The following is a 22,264-nucleotide window of genomic DNA, read 5'->3' on the forward strand; positions in this document are numbered from 1 at the left end:
AATTCGAGCAACATAATGAGCATTATTGGGTGACGATATTGTCGGTTAGCTCAGTGCCCATTTACTAGCTGCTTTTTCATTACGTTTGACCCTATCCCAGACGTAAGTTTTGGATGCACTGAGCAAAATGGTCTTTGAAACTATTACCGTATAAAGCAGTGTTACGATACTCATGATAGACATTTCCGTACAACATAATTGTTATATACCATTAACTCTAAACACAAACACCACAGATAATCCGTTAACATTTTCAATAAAATGATCTTATGCTTCCTGCATATAATTTCCTACGAAATAACTGATGATTTACAAAAAAAATTGTCAATTGAACGTCATTTAGTTACAAAGACCACATCATAAAACTGGTGCAAATAAAACTTATTGAAAAAATATTTAGTGAAGAACAGATACAAGGAAACGCACATTGCAAGTTGATGTTCATACATGTGTTTTTTTTTTGCTTGTTGGTAATTCCTTCCTGGCAGGTAATCTGAGATAATGGTATTTTGCACAGTGGCAGGCCATTCCTTAGACAAACATAGCAAATACAAAAAACATGCTTTATTCGCCATTTGCACAAGTACAGGTACATCAGGATGCTTTTGTTCACTGACCCTATCTTGCTCTCCATAGCTTGGGAGTCACAGCACAGGGTCAGCTAACGTGCGGTGCCCCTGGAGCTGAGGGTTAAGGGCCTCGCTCAAGGGCCCACAGACATGTGACTGTTCTGCCGAAGCCGGGGCTCGAACTGGCAATCTTCTGAAATCCTTAGACCTGACACGCTATACATGCCCAAATGTGCAACTGTGGTCCAGATGAAAACTTGCCAAGGTTCCGATTAATGATGTGCAAAGTGACCTTTCAAAGGTGTGATGTACAGACAAAAATAGTTTGTGTTTTGCCTAAAAACTGTCAATAAATAATACCATGTTTTTTTTTAATTAACCTATTTTATTGGAGCTTGGTATGCTTTTGGGCTATTATGAGAAAGAACATTAAAAGCTATGAATGTGAATGTGAGTTTCATGTTGCATCAGGCCTCTCTGACCTGCAACAGTGTTGTCACGTTCTCGCTGTATAATCATGTCCAAAAACATTTTTACACCAAGTAGACTGCAAGGTAGTGTTCTGAGAAGGTGCCCTGCAACAGATAGTTTACAGACAGTTCCCAGGTCAAGAACATCCGACTTACGGACAACTCATACTTACAAAGTGCCTGCTATAACGCTTATCATATAAAAAATTTGGGTTAAATAATATGGTTCGTAATAACAAACGCACAGACAATTTTGTGACATTTGTGAAAACATTGTGCAGCTTCACTGGTTCCTTGGCTCTGGGTACAGCACAGTACTGTATGTAATAACTTATTATTACTGTATAATTATTATGCGCTCTATTATTATTTTTCCAACATACCTACAAATTTGACTTAAAGACAGACTTAGGGAATGGATCTCATTCGTAACCTGGGGACTGCCTGTATATCGCACATCGACAACTACTGAACTAGAGCTGTGTCTGCATCCCTGAATGTTAAGATTACACATGTAAAATATAAACTCTGGAACATTTACATGTATAAGCTGATTCCCAGACTTGGTTCTGCATTATATAATTTTAAGTACAATGTAAGACAACCTCTAGAACTATCCGTGGCTGCACTCATATTAGAACACACCAAGAGAAGAAATATGCAAAACATAAAGCACACTTCTGCAGGTATTTCCCAAAAACAATAGGGTAGAGTTCACCTTGATTAACACAACAATGAAGTGGTACAGATTACAGTTGCGGTCAAGTTGAGGAGGTAACTTCAGCAATCTGTTACATCAACCCCAGCACATGACTGAAGCAGTGAACCAAGTCCATTTAAGGTCATATTGGGTCACAGGAGAGTCTGCTAGGAGAGTCTGCCAGTGATAACAGAGAGAAAGACAGAGGGTATCAGATGTGGGCTGCTTTGCCGAATACCCTGCCTATGCTCTTTATCGGAAAATAAATAAAGACAACAACACAGCGATGCTGCACAATTTCTATTTTCCTATCATCAATCATCATTTAAAATGATTGCTTTAGCCGATTATGGTAGAAATCCTTGTGTGGTGACAAGTGGGTCAATTACAGTGAATACATCAGTGTTGGTAGCTAAATATATTTATTATGTTTCAGTAATTATACAAAAACCAGTTCAACATTGATGTTACAGATGGAGGGTGCTGGCGTGTCTATAGCCAGAAAAAACACATATTTGTGTGCGTGTATGCATATATACACATACACAAATAAAATAGATATTAGATACTAGAGAACAGTCCTTTTACACAGCTGGAGCTGAACTACTAGGGTAGAACCTGCACAGCAGAACTCTAGATACACATAAAGGCATGTTGTGAGCATAGTCATATACTGCCACAAATAAAGTTTTCCACAGTGCAGCTGAAATACAACCATTCCATAAGCGATTAACTGAACGGGATAGGAAAATTTCTCAAAAAGAGAGAAAAAAAAAAACAACAACAAAAACATACAGAATGAACTGCAAAATAGCCAAGTACGGCCCAAGGAAAACAAAGATCATCGAACGCCGAGTTGGTCTGGACTACAAAGATCCATAACCCAGGTCACATGTCGTGTGACGTTTCAAAATGCAAAAGTATTACAGTGTGCTGCGTGTCCTGTTTACTTTGCGCGCCTGAGAAGAAGTAAATCCAACTGTGAAATGGAACTGGACCCCTACCATGGCACCACTATACAGTCAAAAAGTATTTTACACAAAAGTCCTAGTGGTCATTTTAGCAAGTTGTCATTTCACTACAATTAAGAACTGCATCATTTAAGTCCCCAAAATATACATATATATATATATACACTTTGATGAACCCAGCCCAGCTGTACTGAAATTCCACGGCAGTGGCAGCCCATCACACTGACCTCTGATGCTATCTGAGATGGGTCTGGGCTTTCTCTGAAGAACTAGGAAGCCCTCAAATGGTGCACAACCCCTGTGCACCATTAGCCGGAGGACAGGACCCAATCCACTCAAAGGAAAAGAGATTGTGGCTTGGAGTAGGACTGTGCAGGATGTAGCCGTAGACACAACACAGAAAGGGACAGATGAAACAGGAACACCAAGAAGGTAACAGAAACGCACAGTGTACCCATGGAAGGTTCTGCCAAGCAGGAGATTCCCTAACGGTCTCTAGAAAAAGTGCAGAACGCTGGAGGCTGTCCTATAAAATGGCAAATGGCGAGGAACGCCACGCGCTCACACGCTAAGTGAGGTAAAAGCCGGAAAACCATCCCACTGGAATTCCCTTCCATTCCACGGGTCTCCAGAACACTTTGTTGTACCTGAATTTTTAAATGCATTTAGCGGTGTTGTTTTTAAAAAAAAAATGTAATAAGAGCCTTTCTTCCATTGTTCCATTGACAGAAGTGGAATTTGGCACATATTGGGTAAGAGTTTCATCCCCAGCTTCTTGACCTTCAGTAAGACCTTGGTATCGTATCCAAGTCACGGCAGACTTGGGGGAAAAAAAAAGTGTGATCTGCAGTCAACTGGGATTTTTGTGCAGCAGCAGAGTTGGTGAGGTGTAGCTCAGTATAACAGACTACTCCTATACTTCTGTAGGCAAATACCGCAGCAGGAGCACCACACACTAAGATCATACGCACTAATTAGTGTGTGGTGCAACCGGGTGCTTGAAGATGAGTCCTCTCCCGTTAGAGCTAAATGGGCTTTTCTTCATTTGGAGTTTAGGAGTCGCTTAGAGAGAGACAGACGGTTGAAAAACGGCGACCGTGGAAATAAGAGCCGCATCGTTCCCCAGGGCTCTAAAGACGAAATGGCCAACGTCCAGGATGCACAGCTACAATGACATTCATTAGCTGCCCGAGTTATTGCTGACATTTCCAAAGCTCGATCTGTAAATTATAAGTGTTTAGGATCTGGAAAAATTATTTACAACTTAAGCCAAAATATGTATAAAGTCCCCCCCAACTCCAAATATATTAAATGTACAGTTCACATTGAGCATTATTTTTTTAATAAAATTAAATCCCAACATAATTATAACAATAATGCCTTTGCCTCTTTTTTTGTTGCAATTGTACATTATTGTGTAGTACAAGTTCACAAATTTCAGAAATCTAATAAAGTTTGACATGCAAAATGTCTCTCAAAACAATATTGTACCTTTGAACAAACACTGAAAATTCATTTCAGCTTCTCTAGATACAGTTTCTTTTTAATTTTTTTCCTTTATTACACAATACTTTAGTTTTGATATTTACAAAAAAGAAAAAAAAAATACAATGTAAGTGCACGGTAATTTATATATCCATACATATACATTGCAAGGGTACATGGGGGTCAGTCTTCATCGCTGGAATCAGAGTCTTCAGAGGAGGAAGATGAGCTGTCCGACTCAGAAGAGGAAGACTCTACTTTATTGGACCCTTCTGCTCCACTGTTATCTTCTCTATGTCCTGTGGACCCCTCCTCTTCATCCTCGTCCTCTTCATCCTCGTCCTCCTCCTCTCCGGACTCCTCTGCCTCGGCCGGCCGTGCTCCCTGAGCCGGCAAGCTGAGAGGGGCGCGTTCCGTGTCGGCCCCCCGCCGCTGCTTCTCGGGCGCGCCGGGCTGGGGGGACGCGGACACAGGGAGGTTAAGGCCTGGGTTAAGCAGCAGCCCGGGATACAGCATGCCGGAGAGGAGCAAGGAGTTCAGTGCCAGTGGGGGGGCGGAGCCTGCTGCGGCAGCAGCACTTAGGGGGGCGGAGCTGCCAGAAGCAGACGGGGTGGTGCTCTGAGCCTCTGTCCTTTCACCTTTAGCGTCCATGGGCTGGGGCGGGGCCTTGGGGGCGGAGTCACTGCCGGCGCTTCCCTTCTTCCCGTCCTCGGCCTCGCCCGCCTCGCCTGCTGTGCCATCCTGGCTTTTGCCCAGCAGGCCGCCCGCTCCCAGGAGGTTAGGCAGCCCCGCCATACCAGAGAGCATCATGGGAAACATGGCGGCCAGGTTGGCGGCGTCTCCGGCGCTACTGGGCAGGCCCATGAGGCTAGCAGCGCTGAGCTGCAGCGACTGCAGGCTCTGGAGGTTCTGCTGCAGGGCCTGCAAACTGGACAGGTCCACCCCCGATAGCAGCCCATTGGCCAGCAGGGGTTTGAGGCCGAGGGCTGAGGCGCCGGCTCCGCCCGCAGCCGCCGCCGCCGTCCTGCCCAGCATGCTCTTTGGCCGCCGGCCACGCCGGCTCACCTCCTCGGGGACGATGGGTCCAGTCAGGATGCGGTCGAACATGCTCTCTGGGAGGTAACCCTGCCGGGGGAAGGAGGTGGAGACCAGTAAGCACGTGGTCCCAGTCGTAGTCACGGTCATGGACAGAAACTCAGCTGCTCCATCCCATAATGTCATGCCACCAGGATGAATGAGAGCATGTCACTGGGGCAGGGCTGAGGGACTCACCGACTGTTTCACCACATCGGCCCACTCGGGGGGTACACCATACTCAGGGTTCTCCTGCAGGAAGCGGCACAGGTCCTTCAGGGGCGGAGCAAAAGCTCCACCCACCTATGGGGAGAGAAGGACAAGAAGCTCAGCGGGGAACGGGAGGAAGAGGCCCAGGATCTTCCAGGTAGGGAAGGGGTGGAGCAGGAGGAGGAGACTGAGCTCGCCTTGCGGGCGTTTCTCCTGTTGATGATCTGCACACGCTCCTCGCCTGTCAGGCTGTTGACGTCGATCTTGTTGGGGTTGCGGCAACGGTGCCTCTTCTGCTTCGGCCGCCCATCCGGAAACTGCATCCTGCTGACTCCCTGTGCCACCGACAGAGACACCCAGCAAGCGCCGATTGCACGATTATTGCCAGGTCACCTCAAATGATCTCAGAGATGTCCCATCCTCCCACAAGGTGAAGAGACAATCTTAAATCTCATTCTTTTAAAGGTATTTTGCCCAAAATATAACATTGAATTAGCTAGTTATTAAAGATTAAATCGCAGCTGTGGTTTGCAAACATGAAGAGGATAGAGGACGGTGAGTCGGCTCACAGGGATGAAGGCTCCCACGTCCGCCACAAAACCCGGGTGCTCCTTCAACCACTGGTCCAGGTCTTTCCTTCTGGGGGCGTCGTCACCAGCCAGTCGCGTGCCGTCCTTCAAGTTGATGACGGGGACTCTGCTTTCCAGGTCCACTGGGGTCTGCCCATACCCCACAGCGGGTGCCACGACTGGGCTGGATTGGGTGCCACCAGACCAACCAGAGGTCACCTGGGGGTGGGGCAAACCGGAACACGGCATAAAGTTTCCTGGGTTGCCATCTAGATTGCCACACAGATACATATCACACATGGAAAAACATACACTGAGGCAATTATCAACATGACATTTATCAATGTAGCATTATCAATGTGACATTTAGGCTCATACGGGTAAAAAATGCCCCAGAGCATGACAAGCCTAGTGTTGCAATTTGCATATATTTTTATATTACCCCTTAGGTTAAATATAAACAAATCCCTGAAATTCATATAGTAATTTAGAAATACAGAGCACTTTATCAGTGTTATAGATGTGACATCAAACAAACTTTTACATGGAATTTCCCACAAGCTTATCCTGAAGCTAGTACACCTCAGAGTACAGGCAGAGTAGGTGAGAGAGAGGTAAGGATCATGCACTGATTACAGCGCGTCGCCGCACGCATCACATGACAAACCACCTTGGGGATGAGAACCTGACTGCAGTGATAATTCAGCCGCCACACCAGTCTGAATGGACCAGTGAGTTTTTTCCAGTGGCTAGAGTGCCAATCCTGCCACTAACCCCCAAGTTTTTCCCTGTAAGTTGGAGGACCTCCTTATAGGACTGGATGTAGATTAACGTCATACCCAGGATGAAGCAATTGCAGGTTAAGGGCCTTGCTCAAGGGCCCAATGGAGTAGAATTACTCTGGGCATTCCTGGGATTTGAACCAGCAACCTTCCAGAGTGGAAGCCAATTTAATGCAAGAAAACACCTTGTCACAATGTTAAACTAGACCTTTTGAAAATCTAAATATCCAAAGTATGTCTAAAATCATAGTTAAATACAATCACTGGCCAAAGTCTTAGACATGCAGATGTTTATAGTCCTACATGGTTAAATACTATAATTAACATTTGAGTATTATACAAAGTCACACCGGAGATCTTACATGGTCCGAAACTGCGGAGGCCCTGCCCTTGTTCATGAGCAGGAGGTCCACCCCTTCCACGTTCTTCCGCCTGCCCCGTCTCTTTTTCATGAGAGGCTGCCCGTCCACGGTCCCATTCACCCTCATCTGCCCCATGATGCCTGTGGGGAGTGAGAGGGGTCAGAGGTGCTGAGTTCAGGGCCAGGGAACCTTAATGTGGCCCAGGCACGGGTTGATCAGGCAGCAGCCCTGTAAGAGGGGTACCGTGGGACAGGGCTGGATGAGGCTTGGTGAAGTCGGCCAGGCTGGCATCCGAGGCGCTCTGCAGCTCCTGAAGGCGGGCCAGGTACTGCTGCTGGCCCAGGGGGCCGTCCTCAGCATCCAGGGGCCGCTTCTGAGGTCCGGCCTGTTTCTGGAAGGTCAGCTTCAGAGAGCCGTCCTACGAAAGCAAGAGCACGGATCAGGTGTGAGGAAAGTAGACCAATTGATCCCCTCCAGAATTTTCACCAGGACAGCAGTGTTAGAACCATCATGCTCCATACCAACGGACAACCTGAGACCATATGGGCTTCCACTGCAATCGTGGCAGATCACATGTGCAGCAGCAGTTTGGTTGTAGTCTTTTAAAGTTCAGGTCTGCTTCCAAACTGACTCTATTTAGAAGCAATTCTGTCTGTGTCTGGACAATAACAGGATGTGTGTTGGTCTGTAGCTTCAACAGCAACATTCTTTTAGCCAACAGTGATACAAGCAGAAGATGAAACTCAGTGGGTGGGACCATCTAAGCCAAAATTGCCAACCAGATGAATGCGATCAACAGGTTGATCACAAAGACATTCCCAGTGGATCTTGACGCCGCTAAACGACCCACCAATAGGACACACTAAAAAAAATTAAAATAATGGAATTTTTCTTGCAAAAGTAGACTGCACTACAAAAATGTTGGACACCACTAATCACTACCTGGTTTATTCCACTTCAGTCTAGCTACTGTATTGGCTCTTATTGAATTAAATAAGCAGTGACTGAGGGATTGGAATTCTTCTGTCCACTGCTGATTTCAAAGTCAACATTTCCTCCCTCACCACCACTGCAAAAAGAGGTTGTCCTCACCACTGAATGCAGACGTGCAGGAGTATGGTGACAGTGCCTATTGACAGACTTGAAGCTTCTAAAAGCCTTCAAATGCATTAGAAACATTGAGAATAAAACTGGCGACTTGTGTATTTCCATTGTTGTTGTATTAAAGGATGGAGTAATTGACTCTCAAACAGTGATGAGCCCATGCAGGCAGACAAGCCCGGCATATAAACAGACAGGTGAACTGGCCGCATCTTGCAAACCCCCCCCCCCCCATACGCTGCCTGCTGTGTGAATTAATAGAGTTGGGGGGGAGCTATCGTATTGCTGCCAGTTTTTATTATTCTACTCTGCGGTGCTTTGCAAGAATCCTGAGCGGATCAGCGTGTCGCATCTCCGCCGCCTGGCTTTCTGTGTGGGTGGGTGGGCAGCGTGTGTGTGTGCGTGTGCCGCTGTAGGCGAGGCAGCGATCTTCCCAGGGCACAGAAAGGCTCAGCTTGGTAGCAGACAGACTAGTGCCCAAAAACAGATCATACCTCTGCAGATTAAACGACTTCACTAAAACCCTGGTGCAGACTGAAATAAAGAGGAAAATGAAAGACACAAGCAGCCTTTAAAGGTGCACAAAATGTAGGCGAATGAGGGCTGTAACAGGACACATATTTGTCGTGTGCTTGTTCAGTCACGTCATTTTCACTTCAGAACGCAAAATAAAATGAATGAATGCATTTCTTGACAAAGGCGGAATGTAAAGTCACAAGTAAATGTTCAACACAGAAAACATGCTTATTGTAGCTGGTTACAGTCAATCATAATTGGCAGTTTGGGAACATTCTGGTTTCCCAATAAATCACACCAACACTGGAGAGAGAGTAGCTGATAACATCAAGACTGTTATACCAAACTCCAATGCTTGAAACACATCCAACAGTCATTTGAGATGACATCATCCGAGCACGTGTACAACTGGAGCAAAGCAGGCAACTGCCAGTGTGGCATCTAAGGGTGCTTTTCCACTGCACCAGGCACTGTAGGTTTGCTACTAAAAATTCCCCTTTTCATTGATTTCCGGTCCAGTACCAGTAGAAGTACAAGCACCAAAAGTACCAAACTAGTTACAAACTCAAAGAAAATAACGAGGAGCAAAGTGACAAATGAAGAAACAAAAGCTTTAATTGCGATAAGGTTGGAAGACGAGATTCACCAAGATCTGGATGCCAAAAAAAAACCATCACAAGATCTTTTTTGAAGTACCAAAAAGAACGGAACCTAGTGCAGTGGAAAAGCATTCCAAAGCACATTTTCAAAAAAAGATACATATTTAAAAAAAAGGTTATGAGGTCTACAGATATGTGACCACAGTCAGTAAGAGATTGCGAGGTTCCCTTCATTATGACATGTTATTATGTACTCTTATTTTTTTTAAATTTATTTTCCAAATTCATCTTTACAATGAGCAAATATGCATCTCTAAGGGTTTGTAATTTAGACAGGCACATTGCCTTTGGATTGCAACAGTTCCTATACTGTGTTTGCACTTAATAATAATTTAAAAACAAATTCTGTTTCCCTCCTGTACCGAAATTGCACCGAACTGTTAAACTGAAACTGAGGTTCGTACTGAACCATTAATTTTGTCTACTGTTACACCCCCAAGTCAATTATAAAAGAAATTCCAAGTAGATGCTGTCAGAACAACAACAATGTATTCCCTGGACAGTCCCGTCACCCCCACCCCCATATAATCCAAACTCCCCCCACACACCCCAAAATCTACAATCTCTAGCATCCCTACACACTCTCCTCACCTCTCCAAAATATCTTTATCAAAAGCCCAGCTATGTGTGACTTTCCTCAATGGAATCAGGTTCACTAGATCTGAGGCGGCCCTTTCATGTGCCACCAGTAAGTGGCGGACCGCTCCCAGAGCCATATGCATTTCCCAGCATGCTTTTCTGGAACATGCTTCTTTTTACCTTTGACCTCTGAGGAGAGGCGGAGGGTTCCTCAGGGGGGGCGGCGGTCCGGTCCAGCAGCTTGGTGGTGTAGAAGGAGGACACCACATTGCCCTCATAGGTGCGCCTTGCTGTAGGCCACACCCCCTTCAGCACGGCCTGGCAAATACTATCCAGCCGATTGATCATGACTCGGTCCTACGAGGGCAAGCAAATAATAATAACCGTAAACTACTTTTCACTTACACATCTAGTATGTAAAAAATCCAGGAAAAAAATGTACTCCTCTCTTGGAGTAACTCAAACCCAACAGCAGTTCATGTATATGCAGATTAGGGCTGCTGTAATACCTTTGGCCAGTAGGAGGCAGCCAGCATATAGCCCTCCTGGAAGGGGATGGAGGAGCCAGGCAGGCCGTTCTCAGTGAGGTAGCTGTCCTGTGTCTCGTCCTGCGTGGTGCTGATGGAGGCGGCGCTGTCTTCGTCAAAGCCCTTCACATTGGGGGGCGGTGGCACTGAAATGCACCAATCAGCAGTCAGTCTGCGGCAGGCCACACCTTCCTGCTTACCAGCAGGGGGCGGCCTTCCCTGCATTCAATTTATTTGTGCAACATAAATGTAAATACAACATGTTTCTATTTTTTTCCCTTACATAATATGTATCCTAGTAACAAGGGTAAGCAATATAAATATTAAATATTGTACTTTTTACACTTCATAACTAATAATCTTCATAAGCTGTGCAACTCGATCACCAGACTCACCTCTCTTGGCATCCTCCTCTCCCTCGCTCTCACTGTCCTCAGAGGAGGACGAGGAAGAGGACGAGGAAGACGAGGAACCTGAGGAACACGAAGAGGAAGAGGAAGAAGAGCTGGAGCCGGAGCGCGAGCAGGAGGAGGACGACGAGGATGAGGAGGAGGAAGAGCGCGAGGAGGAACAGGACGAGGAGCCGTCGGAGTCCGAGGCGTCCCGCCGGCTCCGCTTGCTGGCCTTCTTCTGCTTCTTGGCCGCAGAGTTGGGCGTGAGGGGTTTGGTCCGGGCTGCCACCATGCGGCTCTCACTCTCCCCCTTGGCGGGCCCAGTCTTGTCTTCCAGGCCGGATGGTGTTGGGGGCCCTGTTGGGGGGCTCCAGTGCCCAGGCTGCACTTTGCCCTCCCTGATTTCGTCCTCGGATGATGCCTCCTCCTTGGGTGTCACCTCGTCCTGGAGCACCCTGGGTGGGATGTCATGCTGCTGGGGAGTGCCGGCTGGTGGGGACCCCCCTGCTGACGGGAGCTGGGCATGAGGAGCAAGGAGCGGCGTGGCAGTGCGGCCCGGAGCCCCCGCCTGCTGGCTGTAGGCGTGCTGGGCTGCCGTGAAGCCCAGCTCAGGGTCACGCAGGATGTGGTAGTCTGTGCGGCTGACGCCGTGCTTGGCCGCCCCGATCAGGAGGTCGCGGTCATGGGGCCCCGGCTCCCACCACACGGGCAGGTCAGGTCCCGGCTGGCACAGAGCCAGGCGCTCGTAGAGCTGCGGGTGACGCAGCACTTGTTCCCGGACCTTGCGGAGGAGCTCGATGCGGTAGAGCGTGCGGGACGCCCTCTCCTCCGTGATGGGCTGGATGGAGATGGAGGGATCCACGAAGCCTGGAAGGACCACAAAATGTACTTTTGATTCATTTCCATTCACGGTTGTCTCGGTAACCATGGGTAACTACAGGTAACCATGGAATACTGGGACACCCGTTCTCATTGGTCACTCACCGATGTCTTTCGGCGGCAGGCGGCAGACCCGGCGGCACATAGCCGTAAACGCCCAGAGGTATTTCCGCAGACTCTCGTCTGTCTTCTTGTGCAGCCGTGCCATGGCGCGGAACTTGGTCCAGTCGAAGCGGCCCGCCTCGGGGTCGAACACCACTCCGAAGGTGGACACCACGCGGTAAAAGTCGGCTTCTTCCCGACGGGTCCACCTGAAGTGAGGTAATGGGGGGGCTTTGCTAAGCGACAGGCTCCCCTCTGCCTGGGACTGGGCAGAAATGCGGGTACTGAGTCTCCGCCTCACCTCTGCTGCCGCTCCATCTTGGCGGCCATCTTGGGGTTGAGGGTGTCCGTGAGCGTGGGCGTCAGCAGAGCAGAGGGCGGGGCCGGCAGGGCCTGCTGCGTCTGGTGGATCTGCAGGATCTGCCGACTCTTGGTGTAGCGCTGCGAGGCGGTGATGAGGCGCCGCAGGCGAGCCGTCAGCGCAGATGGCGGCGGCCAGTAAGCAGAGTCCCCCTCCGCCACAGCGCCACCTTCTGGCACACAGGAGACCCGTCAGTAACCCATTAAAAACTCATAATTAAGCAGGATTGTTCTGGTTTTGGCTGCTGTGTATTTCGGGATTGTGATTTACCTCCAGTAGTGTCGGTAATGACCAAGTCGCCGGAGGAAGATGCATCATCCTGCGGGACAGGAGAGTGTTTATAGTCACATTATTAGGACCCCCCCAATTCCTCCCCACCTGGAGAGTGGCACAGAAAGTGCTCCAGCAGAATCGTCCTATGATACCCTGACTGTTACCTCTATGTCATCCTTTAGCAGTGCTGGAGCAGGCTTGTATTCCGGGTCGTCCACATCACTGAGTAGGAGAAAAAGGACCATGAGGGAAGGCAGAGGCGGGACACAGCAGCAGGATACAGAAAGGCGGGACTTCCTGTTTTAACCCCGCCCCCAAGCTTCAAGGGCAGGACCATACCAAAACCAACATAAAGACAAACTACTAACAATCGATAATTACCATGCCTTTTAAATAAACCGATTCACGTTCTTGCTGAGACGAGTTATTTATAAACAGTCGGTCCCACACTGCGTGCTCATAAGCACCACGGTAGTCTGCAATATTTTGGTCTAAGGCCTTCAGGAAGGCATAATCAGTAAGAATGACAGATTACAGCATGTACACTGCAGACAATTAGCAAGTAAATGAGGCAAACGGCGAGATTAAAGCCAGTATGGTACAGGCAGCGCTCGCGCGCGGCGTATCCATCACAGACAGCGCTGCGCTCTCTGACTCAGCAGTGCCGCGGTGGACCACGTACCCGTCCATGAAATCGTTGGCCCTCTGCTCGGCAGCGATGGCTTTCTCGTCGGGCCGGCCGACCCGCTCCAGGAAGCAGAGGGCGGGGTCCGCGCGGATCGTGTTGTACTTCTCGTACCCTGCGGTGGGGGGGGGAAGGGCAGCCACTGCAGTTCACTCATTTCACCTCTCTGCTATAAGCAGTTACTCCGTCTCTACTGGTAGCTACTTGAGTACATAAAGACCCCAAAAATCACAGAAGGTACTAAAGACGGCCCCCTGGCAGCCGTCAGAGGAGACGCTAATGCTTGCGTTTCTTCCTGAATAATCTCCAGGTTTCGGGGGAATTAAGGAAAATGGTGAAGACCCAGAAGCTTCATCCCCAGCAGAGGAAGTGTTTCAGCGAGAATGTAGCAAGTGACGGCTCTGTAGCAGTAGTTGATGATGGGTGGGGGGGGAGACGACTCACCATGCTTATAGACCCCCAGCAGGAGGCTCTTGTCCGCCCCAGTGTCCCACCACAGCGCGGGCAGCTCAGAGTGGCCCAATTCAGGGACCCAGATCTCGATCTCGCTGAGGACGGCAGAACAAAGCAGAATGAAAATCAGAGACACACAAACAGACACAAACACACATTCCTCAAAATCCACCGTGATACGGAGAGTGTGTGAAGACAGTCACCGTATGATGACAAGAACATCTGTCACTCATCATTTCCAGCTCATCACATGAGTGTCAGACAGGGTAAACACACTAACGGGCTGGAATAGATGTCTGAGAAGTACATCACAGCACCTTGATGTTGCCCGTTTTTGTTACGGGAATCTAGAAAAAAATTCTCGTTCATTTTCTAAACTCCTGCTTGGACTTGGCACACCTTCTGGTAAGACCATAAATTTGGCGAGGGTTGCCAAAGGACCATGACCACGTCAGGTGTTCACTAAACCTCAAACTGACACTGGGAGCCGAGAATGTGGGCCACCAGAGATTCGACACCAGAGGTCCAGAACGGCGCCGGCTGATTTTCAGTTCCCACCTGGATTCCGAGCCGCCCAGAACCTTCTGGGCCTGGTTGCCGATCACCTCCTGTTTCAGGTAGTAAAGCATTCGAACCCGGAGCAGAACCCTGCACAGAGAGACGAAGGGGCGTCACATGCAGTCACAGTGAAGGACCAGGAATATTGGGTTCAAGTAGACTGGGGGGCGGGGGTTGGGGGGGCTCACTGACACTAGCTGAAAGCACAGCGTTGATCACACCCCACCCCCTCCCAGTTCCCTCCAGTCTGCAGGGTTCTGACAGCCCTTCCCTCCCACCCATGCCTCCAGGGCACTGGTACAGTCCATGAAAAGCTGCTTCTTCCTGTATTCGTCACGGCAGACAAATCACCCTGACAGAGTGAGGCCAGTGGGGGAATGGAGAGCAAGCCGCTTCATGCAGGGCTGCGTTTATGGCCTCACTCGCTCCGGTATGGCAGTTAGAGCCCCGCATGCGTGTACCTTTACATCAGTGAGCTACCTAAATCAATTCAATTCCATCTTATTCATATATAGTGTTTTAATGAGAAGCATTGCCACAAAGCACTTCACCGAGTCCGGGCCCTACGGTCCCTGGAGACTAAGCCTGAGGCGACAGCGCCAAGGCAGAACCGGGGGAGAAAGCACACTCCACTCTCACAGAGATTTTAATATTACTTTTTATATTATTTCTGTTTAAGCACCGCTTTGTAACTTTCTCACTGTACACCAGACCAGCTCAGAGTCCCGGGGCCCACAACACCCAGATCAAAACATCCACAACAAAACGGGCTTCACTCCATGTCTTTACCCTGTGATGGAACAGCACCCCAATCCAGTATGCTCCCTGCCCAGTGCTCCCAGCAAAGGGAACCATGCTCAGTGTGACCCGTCACTGGATGGATGGATTGACGGATAGGTTTCCTTGTGTCCCCATCATTTCGATTTCCGGAACACAGTATTAACAACTTACCATAACGTCTACAGTATTAATGACTTACCATAACATCTGCAGGTCGGTTTTTAATACATCATTAGGCACCATTAAGATGGATGTGATCCTCCCTACGTTTCAGTTTGAGACACTCTTGAGGACCTGGGTAGGCCCCCCCCCAATGGATAATTTCTAGCTCACGGGGGGGGGGCGGGTTGGGGGGAGGACCTGGGACCACACTCACTTGTTACAGTGATGTCGCAGATGCTTCTTGTAGCCGTCGTCTTGCAGAAGGTGTTCCGGGTTGTGCTTTCGGATCCACTCGGCCTTCTGGATGTCGAAGGAGCTGGCCTGGGCCTTCATCTTCTTCCCCTTCCGCCCTCGGGGCACCGGCGTCGACAGCCCTGTAGGGGAAAGAGGAGGTCATGAGTATTTAAGAGGCGATCAGGCCGATCTGCCGATGGCTGTGCAGTATAGTGAAGATGCATTCTTTGGAGACCTGGTGCTTGTTTTCTTTAAGGGACCAATCAGCTCACCCAGGTGGTTCTGCAGCTCCCGAGTGCGGCCGTCCTCTGAGGGGGCGATCAGGTCCCACATGAAGCTCTTGATCTTGTCGTCGCCGCGGTAATGGACCAGGCAGTAGGCCAGAAGCGCTCGGCAGATGGCCTCCACGTCCCGCTCACTGAGCTGCCGCTTGAATCGCCCGTGCAGGATGTCCCTCCAGCGCCCCCACCTGGATGCAGGTGCCGTGGCAGCAGTGCGTCAGTACGGCATGGTAAGCTGAAGGCTTAGGCCCATGTGGGATTGCTGTTGTGCCTTTGAAGGGGCACAGTAGGTTGCTTTGCATAAAAAGCCAGTGGGCTTTAAACGGCAAACACAGCCACACTCGTGGCACAGAGGTCCGCTCACCCATACACCAGCAGGTTCTTCTCCACACGGAAGCACTCGGTGCGGCCGTAGCCGTTGAGGCGGTCGTACGGCCTCCGGAGCTTGGGCTTGTCTTCGCTGTCGCTGTCGCCCTCTGACAGCTCGGCCAGCTCGTCCTTGGTGGCGCTGAATGGGCGAGTCTGCTTCCGAATCCGGGGGGTGTCGATCACCAGGCTGTTCTGTAGCCCACAAAGGACGACGAGGGGAGCGGGGGTGTTTTTTTTAATTAGCATCCTCAACGCAAGAAAGAGGATGGATGAGACGGGACGGGACTCACTCTGCCGTTAACGGTGTCCAGGTCGATCTCCGCCTTCTTTGCCCACTTGTCCCAGAAGTTGGGGTCGTCCAGAGAGATGTCTGTCCTGTTTCCAGACGCCACGAAGCTGGCCTGAAAACAAACACCACGTGAAGGATGAACAGAGGTGTATCCAGGCAACGGAGATACGTTTCTCCGATGCTGCACCAGGAGGCTGTTTTGTGTGACTGGTGGAGAAACTATCTACACCACGGGGGAGGGGGAGCCAAACCTTGGCAAAAGTGGAGCCCCGGCCCTCGGACTCGATAGTGATGGTCTTCGTCCTGCGCTGGAGAATCTGATCAATGTCCTCCTCACAGAACTTGGAGCCCTCGTCCTCCTCGTCCATGAGGGCCCCGTAGGCTCCCCTCCGCAGCAGGTCTTCGATCTCCTTCTTGGACAGTTGCTGCTGGATCTGCTGGAGGAGGGCAGGATGTAGAGGTGGTCAAGCCGGGATAGAGACGAGCTGGCTGCAGGCCACACACAGATCATGGCCAAAGCCACTATCGGTGCTCCCCTGCCGAGCTACATTCATAAATACACCATGTATCGTATTTATGAAAAATAATAAATACCAGAAGTATCATAGGAGCAACTAGAATTAATCAGCTGTGAAATACACACAGCTTATATATCAGCTGATCCAGAACCAAGGGCGTACATTTGGGTATGAAAGGTACCAATATTGTGGGAGCATTGTGTGTGTGTTTAGGGGGGCTGATTATGTCCCTACCAATGGTGAAACCAAACCTACGCCCTTGTCCTTAACGGACAGACACAAGCACCAATGACAGTGGATGACATAGAGGGAGATTACCCCGCCCACGCTGTTCTCGCGGCCACTCATGCTCTGCAGAACGGCCTTGTCCAGGCCCAGCTTCAGGCTGGCGCGGTCGAACATCTCGCGCTCGTAGGAGTTACGGGTGATCAGCCGGTAGACCTTCACCGCCTTGTTCTGCCCAATCCTGTGGCAACGAGCCTGGGCCTGTAGGGGGGGGAAACGGGTGCAGATACGTGACAATGTATGGGGACACCCACATGCCAGGGAGGACACACATGGGCAGAAATAAACGGGGACAGGATCTCTACTTTTTTTGTGTGCTAAATTATACATTCAAAATGCACTGCTTCTGCTGATGGTCTCTATATGAAGCATTTTCCAAATGCCCCCCCCCGCTTCTGGCAACACCTGCGGCTTCCCCTGCCCTAAAGCTACACACTGAGCCTGTGAGATTCCGTGGGGTCGGCACTCATTATTGTCAATATTTTACATTAACCTAAAAAGGTTTGATTTATCTATGCCAGTGTTTCCCAATCCAGTCCCCAGGGACCAACAGACAGCCCACGTTTTTGCTCTCTCCCTGCTGCCGAGCTAAAACATGGACTGTCTGGCAGGGAGCTGAAATGGAACAAAAACACGGACCGACTGTGGGTCCCCGAGGACCGGACTGGGAAACACTAATGTATACGATTTAAAAATACTTTGCAAAACTGCATTTATGTACTATTTTGCAGCCAATTCCGAAATATTAGCTGAAAACAGCTTAAACAGTTTTTGTCTACTCCCAAGTTAAACCACTTAACTGAATTTACTTAGGGAAACTGGTTGATCATATTTTCCAGATAGTAAATTTGAGGTGCATGACTGTCACAAAGAGCTCAGACGGCTGTTCAGCTCAGCAGCGGGGGTCCATTTTGGGTGTACGGGTTCAGTCATGCAGAACTGCCATCGCCCCTCGTTTCTCAGAACCGGGCTGTCTACACAGGCTGAACCGAGAGGCACTTCAACTGGAATTACACTGGCCGGGAAACTCCCCTACTGGGCTTTCTGTGGCAGCTGGGCTTACACACCCACACTGGATCCTAGTGAAAATCTGGCAGTTCTGCTGACCGAAGTGGGCTGACTGATTTTCCAATATTACAGTAAAAAAAAATCACAAAAAAGAAACATCAATCTGTGCAAGCGAATCAACCATCTATTATTTTATGATTAAATGATTAAAAGATCCCCTGAGAAGGTACCGATACATGACTGCTTGACCACAGCTGTCACTGAATGTGCCGTCACTGTATAAACTTCAAACCATTCGTTTATAAACAGATTTCCCAGTTGCATTCCTGGCGCAGGGCTCACCGCTGGCATCGGATCGCTCGGCACCGTGCCGTTCAATCATGTTAGCATTTACGTTTCCATGGCGGCGTGGATGAATTGAAAGGCGCAGGCGGTTCTGGCTGTCAGCTAATGGAGATTACGGGCTGTTAGAGCCAGCGTACCTGCAGGTCATTCTGCGGGTTCCAGTCCGAGTCGAAGATGATGCAGGTGTCGGCGGCCGTCAGGTTGATGCCCAGGCCACCGGCACGGGTGCACAGCAGGAAGACAAAGCGGTCCGAGTCGGGCTTGCTGAAGCGGTCGATGGCTGCCTGGCGAAGGTTTCCCCGCACACGCCCGTCGATTCTCTCGTACAGGTATCTGAGGCACCAAGCACAGAGGTCAGAAATTGGTCATGGGGGGCAGTCACCAAGGACACCATGTTTTAGAATACTTTATTAATCCCCAAGGGGAAATTCTCTTTTCACCTACGCCATCGTGCCCTCCAGGTCAAAGAGAGCTCGGGGGGCACTATACAGAGCCAGCTGGCATACAGCACCTCTGGAGCTGGGTGTTAAGTCCCTTGCTCAGGGGCCCATGGAGATGTAACTGTCCTGCTAAGGCCGGGGCTCGAACCGACAACCTTCTGGTTGAGTCACATACCATGCCAGCACTGTTGGCCACCCTCTTTGGTAACTACTACTACACACTAAACAGAGTAAGCTAAAGGAAAAACACGCAGGGACACTTGCACACACTGCCCCACGGGATCACACACGGAACAGTACAGGATGGCCAAAGTTCCCAAAACTGGGACAATGGGACACTCTGGAGAAGGATGACCCCCAAAGCCTGGAACAGCATGCAGAGAAAACCCCATTATCTTCATTATTTTTACTACTTGTCGTGTTCTCAGAGGAGCCGTTTTTCCTAAGCCCGTAGCAGCACCCACGCATTTCTTTTTAGAGGTAGCTAATGAGCGATTACAGCTACTGCTCATGGGGGAGTCCCTGCGGACGGGGCCCTTAAGCACATGACACTTAGGATCTAACAGGATCAAAGCGCCCACACTTCATTTTGCTTGGAACTAGCCCCGGCTAGGGCTGTCAGACACACGGAGAAGCCCCCCCCAGGTCGCGAGGGGAATCCAGCTCCTCGGGAGTCACGCGTCGTTCCTCCCACTGCCTCCTCATCACCGAATGGCCCAGTTCCAGCGGCCTCTGGCTGCCGCCGCACCCCGGCCTCCTCCTCTGGGGACGGTAACCTCGCGCTGAACCCCGGCTGGGCTCTACTCCACTGCTCGCCCTCCTCGTCCCGCTCGCTGGCGGCGGCTCAGGCCTCGTCCGCGTGCCAGAGACACGCAGCAGGAGAATGGAGGGGGCGGGGCAGCAGACGGGGGGAGTGGAGGTCGGGGCGGCAGACTGTGCCGGAGACATGCTCTCACAGCCTCTGAGGGGTTCCGTCCGTCTCCCTGATTATACACAGCCATTGGTCTAAAGCAGCGTTTCCCAATCCGATCCTCGGGAACCCACAGCCGGTCCATGCTTTTGCTCCCCCCGAGCTCCCTACTAGACAGTCCACATTCTTGCTCCCCCCCCCTAGCTCGTCATGATGTTGAGTAATTCCAGAATTGCCCCCAGGGATCAATAAAGTTCATGTTAATGTTAAATACACTTTGAAACACCCGTATTTTACAATGCCCAAATTGCAGGTAACCCAAACCTACTGAACGGAATCTAACTGGCACTGTAACCATTTTGGTCATTTCCACTTACAGATTCCAGAGGAGACCATTATGATTAGTAAAAGTGGAGGGTAGGTGGGGGTGGCGGCATATGGGCGGGGGTTGATTGACATTGTTTTTCATTCGTTGTTGATATTCTTCAGCCCATGTTCCAGTTGCAAGTGTATGGTTTATTTTGGAAGGTCTAACTAATAATTTGGCCACTCATTTTCCTTCCAATAAAATGATGTCAGCACCTCCTGTTAAAATAATGTTAATCCCTAAAATAACTCTGTCGGCGGACAGGCAGTATCACAGTTGTCACAGTTGTCTGTCATCATCCATTTGGGTTGGCTTCTTCTAACACCATGTTTTTGTCCTTGCATTCCCCCATGTGAATATTTCACACACTCTAGAAACAACCAAATTTAGTTTGGAAAAACTCTCAATACATAATGTCTCCTCGCAATTCACCCTTTCGGCAATTGCAGATGCAATATCTTCATTCACAGGAAACAAAAAAAGGAAATTTAAACTGTTTTACATTATACTTTCATTATTGTGTATATTGTGCAACAGCGCTATTGTTACTTGAAGCCTTGCATCACTTTTTTTAGAAACGCAACTATAAAACTGAACAGCAGATAACAGAATGGTGTGTGTGTGTGTGTGTGTGTATAATCGATGTCGACTCATTGTTCTGGCAGGATCTGAAGATGTGCTGACTGTCTCATGGCCCCATGGGATACAGGGATACTGAGTGCGCCCTGGGGGCCCAGGCTGGCTGGAGAGCTGGTACCTTCTCTGGACCAGGTAGCCATCCAGGATGGAGGATTTATGGAGATGCTGAGTATGCCCTAGAGGGAACGGGGCTGCAGGACGAGCCATTACCTTCTCTGAATGAGGTAGTCCTCCAGGATGTCCAGGCAGCGCACCATCTGGGAGAAGATGAGCACCTTGTGGCCCCCAGCTTTCATCTTGGGCAGCAGCTTGTCGATTAGGACCAGCTTGCCGGCCGACTGGATCATAGCCTGCAGGTGGAAGTCCATGGCACCGGGGCTATAAACCTCCCGGAAGTCTTCCAGGATCTTCTCCTCAGCCCCTGAGGAGATCAGACCATGTTGGGTCAACAGTATCTCTGCAATCTACAGAAGTCTACAGAAATGCTTCATGACCTTCAACCTTGCGTTACCACTTTCACAGAATAATACTGGTCCTCCGGTGATGCCCTTCCACTGTGTTGGCAAATTCATGAAGCTCACAAATCAAAGATTGAACTTTCTGGAGGCATGGAGTCAGATTATAGCAATAAAGCATATAATAATGCATAAATATGAGATGTAGATGCAGTTTGGTGATCCAGAGAGCAGGACACACCATGAGACAGCTACTCCAACCCCTCCGATCCCTGTCACCACAGATGGGGTTCTAATGTCACCCCTGACAGATAAGACTGTCCTTATCTGAATCTTTGAACCCACGAGTGTGCACCTGTACTCTCTAATGGTGTGTTCCATTTGAACATGGAATTTGGAATTTTTGAGTTCCTAATTGAAAATTTCAAGAACACCCCCTGACGTTCCGAAAGTCAGAGGAACCTCTTCAACCTCACCCTCAGAATTCAAGATGGCTGCACCCTTCATCAACAGAAGTGACAGATGTAGTTATGTAGCGTTTATTAGCACTTACGTCTCATTTGCGTTTAATTATATCGGTCATACAGAAAGTACGGCCCAACCGCTATTTGTGGATATGCTGCTACGGTGTTTGTGTCTGCAAAATACTGCGTAATGCATTGTTAAAAACTGGTATTGCAAACAATAGCTAACAACAAACCTGGCTAGAACTGGTATTGCTAAACGGCTTTCCAATTTGTTGTACTGGAACGCGGTTAATTTGGGTGTGATGTCATTCCCAGCTTGGACTTTCAAGATAAATGGAATGCAGCATAAATCTACCCAACAACCCAGGATCACAGTTTGTGTGTCGTCAGCTCTGACCCAGGCCCAGTGGGGTGTCACACAGCAGTTCTGTAAAGGGG

General features: G+C 49.4%; 1 protein-coding gene across 3 annotated transcripts in view; it reads right to left on the reverse strand.

The window, feature by feature from the left end:
* Positions 1–4,029: 4,029 nt before the first annotated feature.
* Positions 4,030–22,264, reverse strand: part of chd9 (chromodomain helicase DNA binding protein 9) — a 53,227-nt gene continuing 34,992 nt past the window's right edge. For 2 of the 3 annotated variants that reach the window (XM_072718355.1, XM_072718354.1), the window contains 24 exons: positions 21,115–21,325; positions 18,686–18,881; positions 17,229–17,396; positions 16,644–16,829; positions 16,394–16,504; positions 16,099–16,295; positions 15,726–15,922; positions 15,434–15,593; positions 14,278–14,367; positions 13,711–13,814; positions 13,264–13,381; positions 12,746–12,803; positions 12,579–12,627; positions 12,249–12,480; positions 11,951–12,156; positions 10,970–11,833; positions 10,557–10,720; positions 10,228–10,404; positions 7,436–7,610; positions 7,193–7,332; positions 6,046–6,267; positions 5,677–5,820; positions 5,468–5,572; positions 4,030–5,320 (listed from right to left, as the gene is read on the reverse strand). In XM_072718355.1, coding sequence (XP_072574456.1) covers positions 4,379–5,320; positions 5,468–5,572; positions 5,677–5,820; positions 6,046–6,267; positions 7,193–7,332; positions 7,436–7,610; positions 10,228–10,404; positions 10,557–10,720; positions 10,970–11,833; positions 11,951–12,156; positions 12,249–12,480; positions 12,579–12,627; positions 12,746–12,803; positions 13,264–13,381; positions 13,711–13,814; positions 14,278–14,367; positions 15,434–15,593; positions 15,726–15,922; positions 16,099–16,295; positions 16,394–16,504; positions 16,644–16,829; positions 17,229–17,396; positions 18,686–18,881; positions 21,115–21,325 — 5,216 coding nt within the window. In that variant the 3' untranslated portion in view covers positions 4,030–4,378. The remainder of the gene's footprint in view (positions 5,321–5,467; positions 5,573–5,676; positions 5,821–6,045; positions 6,268–7,192; positions 7,333–7,435; positions 7,611–10,227; positions 10,405–10,556; positions 10,721–10,969; positions 11,834–11,950; positions 12,157–12,248; positions 12,481–12,578; positions 12,628–12,745; positions 12,804–13,263; positions 13,382–13,710; positions 13,815–14,277; positions 14,368–15,433; positions 15,594–15,725; positions 15,923–16,098; positions 16,296–16,393; positions 16,505–16,643; positions 16,830–17,228; positions 17,397–18,685; positions 18,882–21,114; positions 21,326–22,264) is intronic. The other variant, XM_023790355.2, reaches the window with a different exon arrangement.

Source organism: Paramormyrops kingsleyae, chromosome 11 (assembly GCF_048594095.1).
Source record: "Paramormyrops kingsleyae isolate MSU_618 chromosome 11, PKINGS_0.4, whole genome shotgun sequence".
In the NCBI taxonomy this organism is placed as follows: domain Eukaryota; kingdom Metazoa; phylum Chordata; class Actinopteri; order Osteoglossiformes; family Mormyridae; genus Paramormyrops; species Paramormyrops kingsleyae.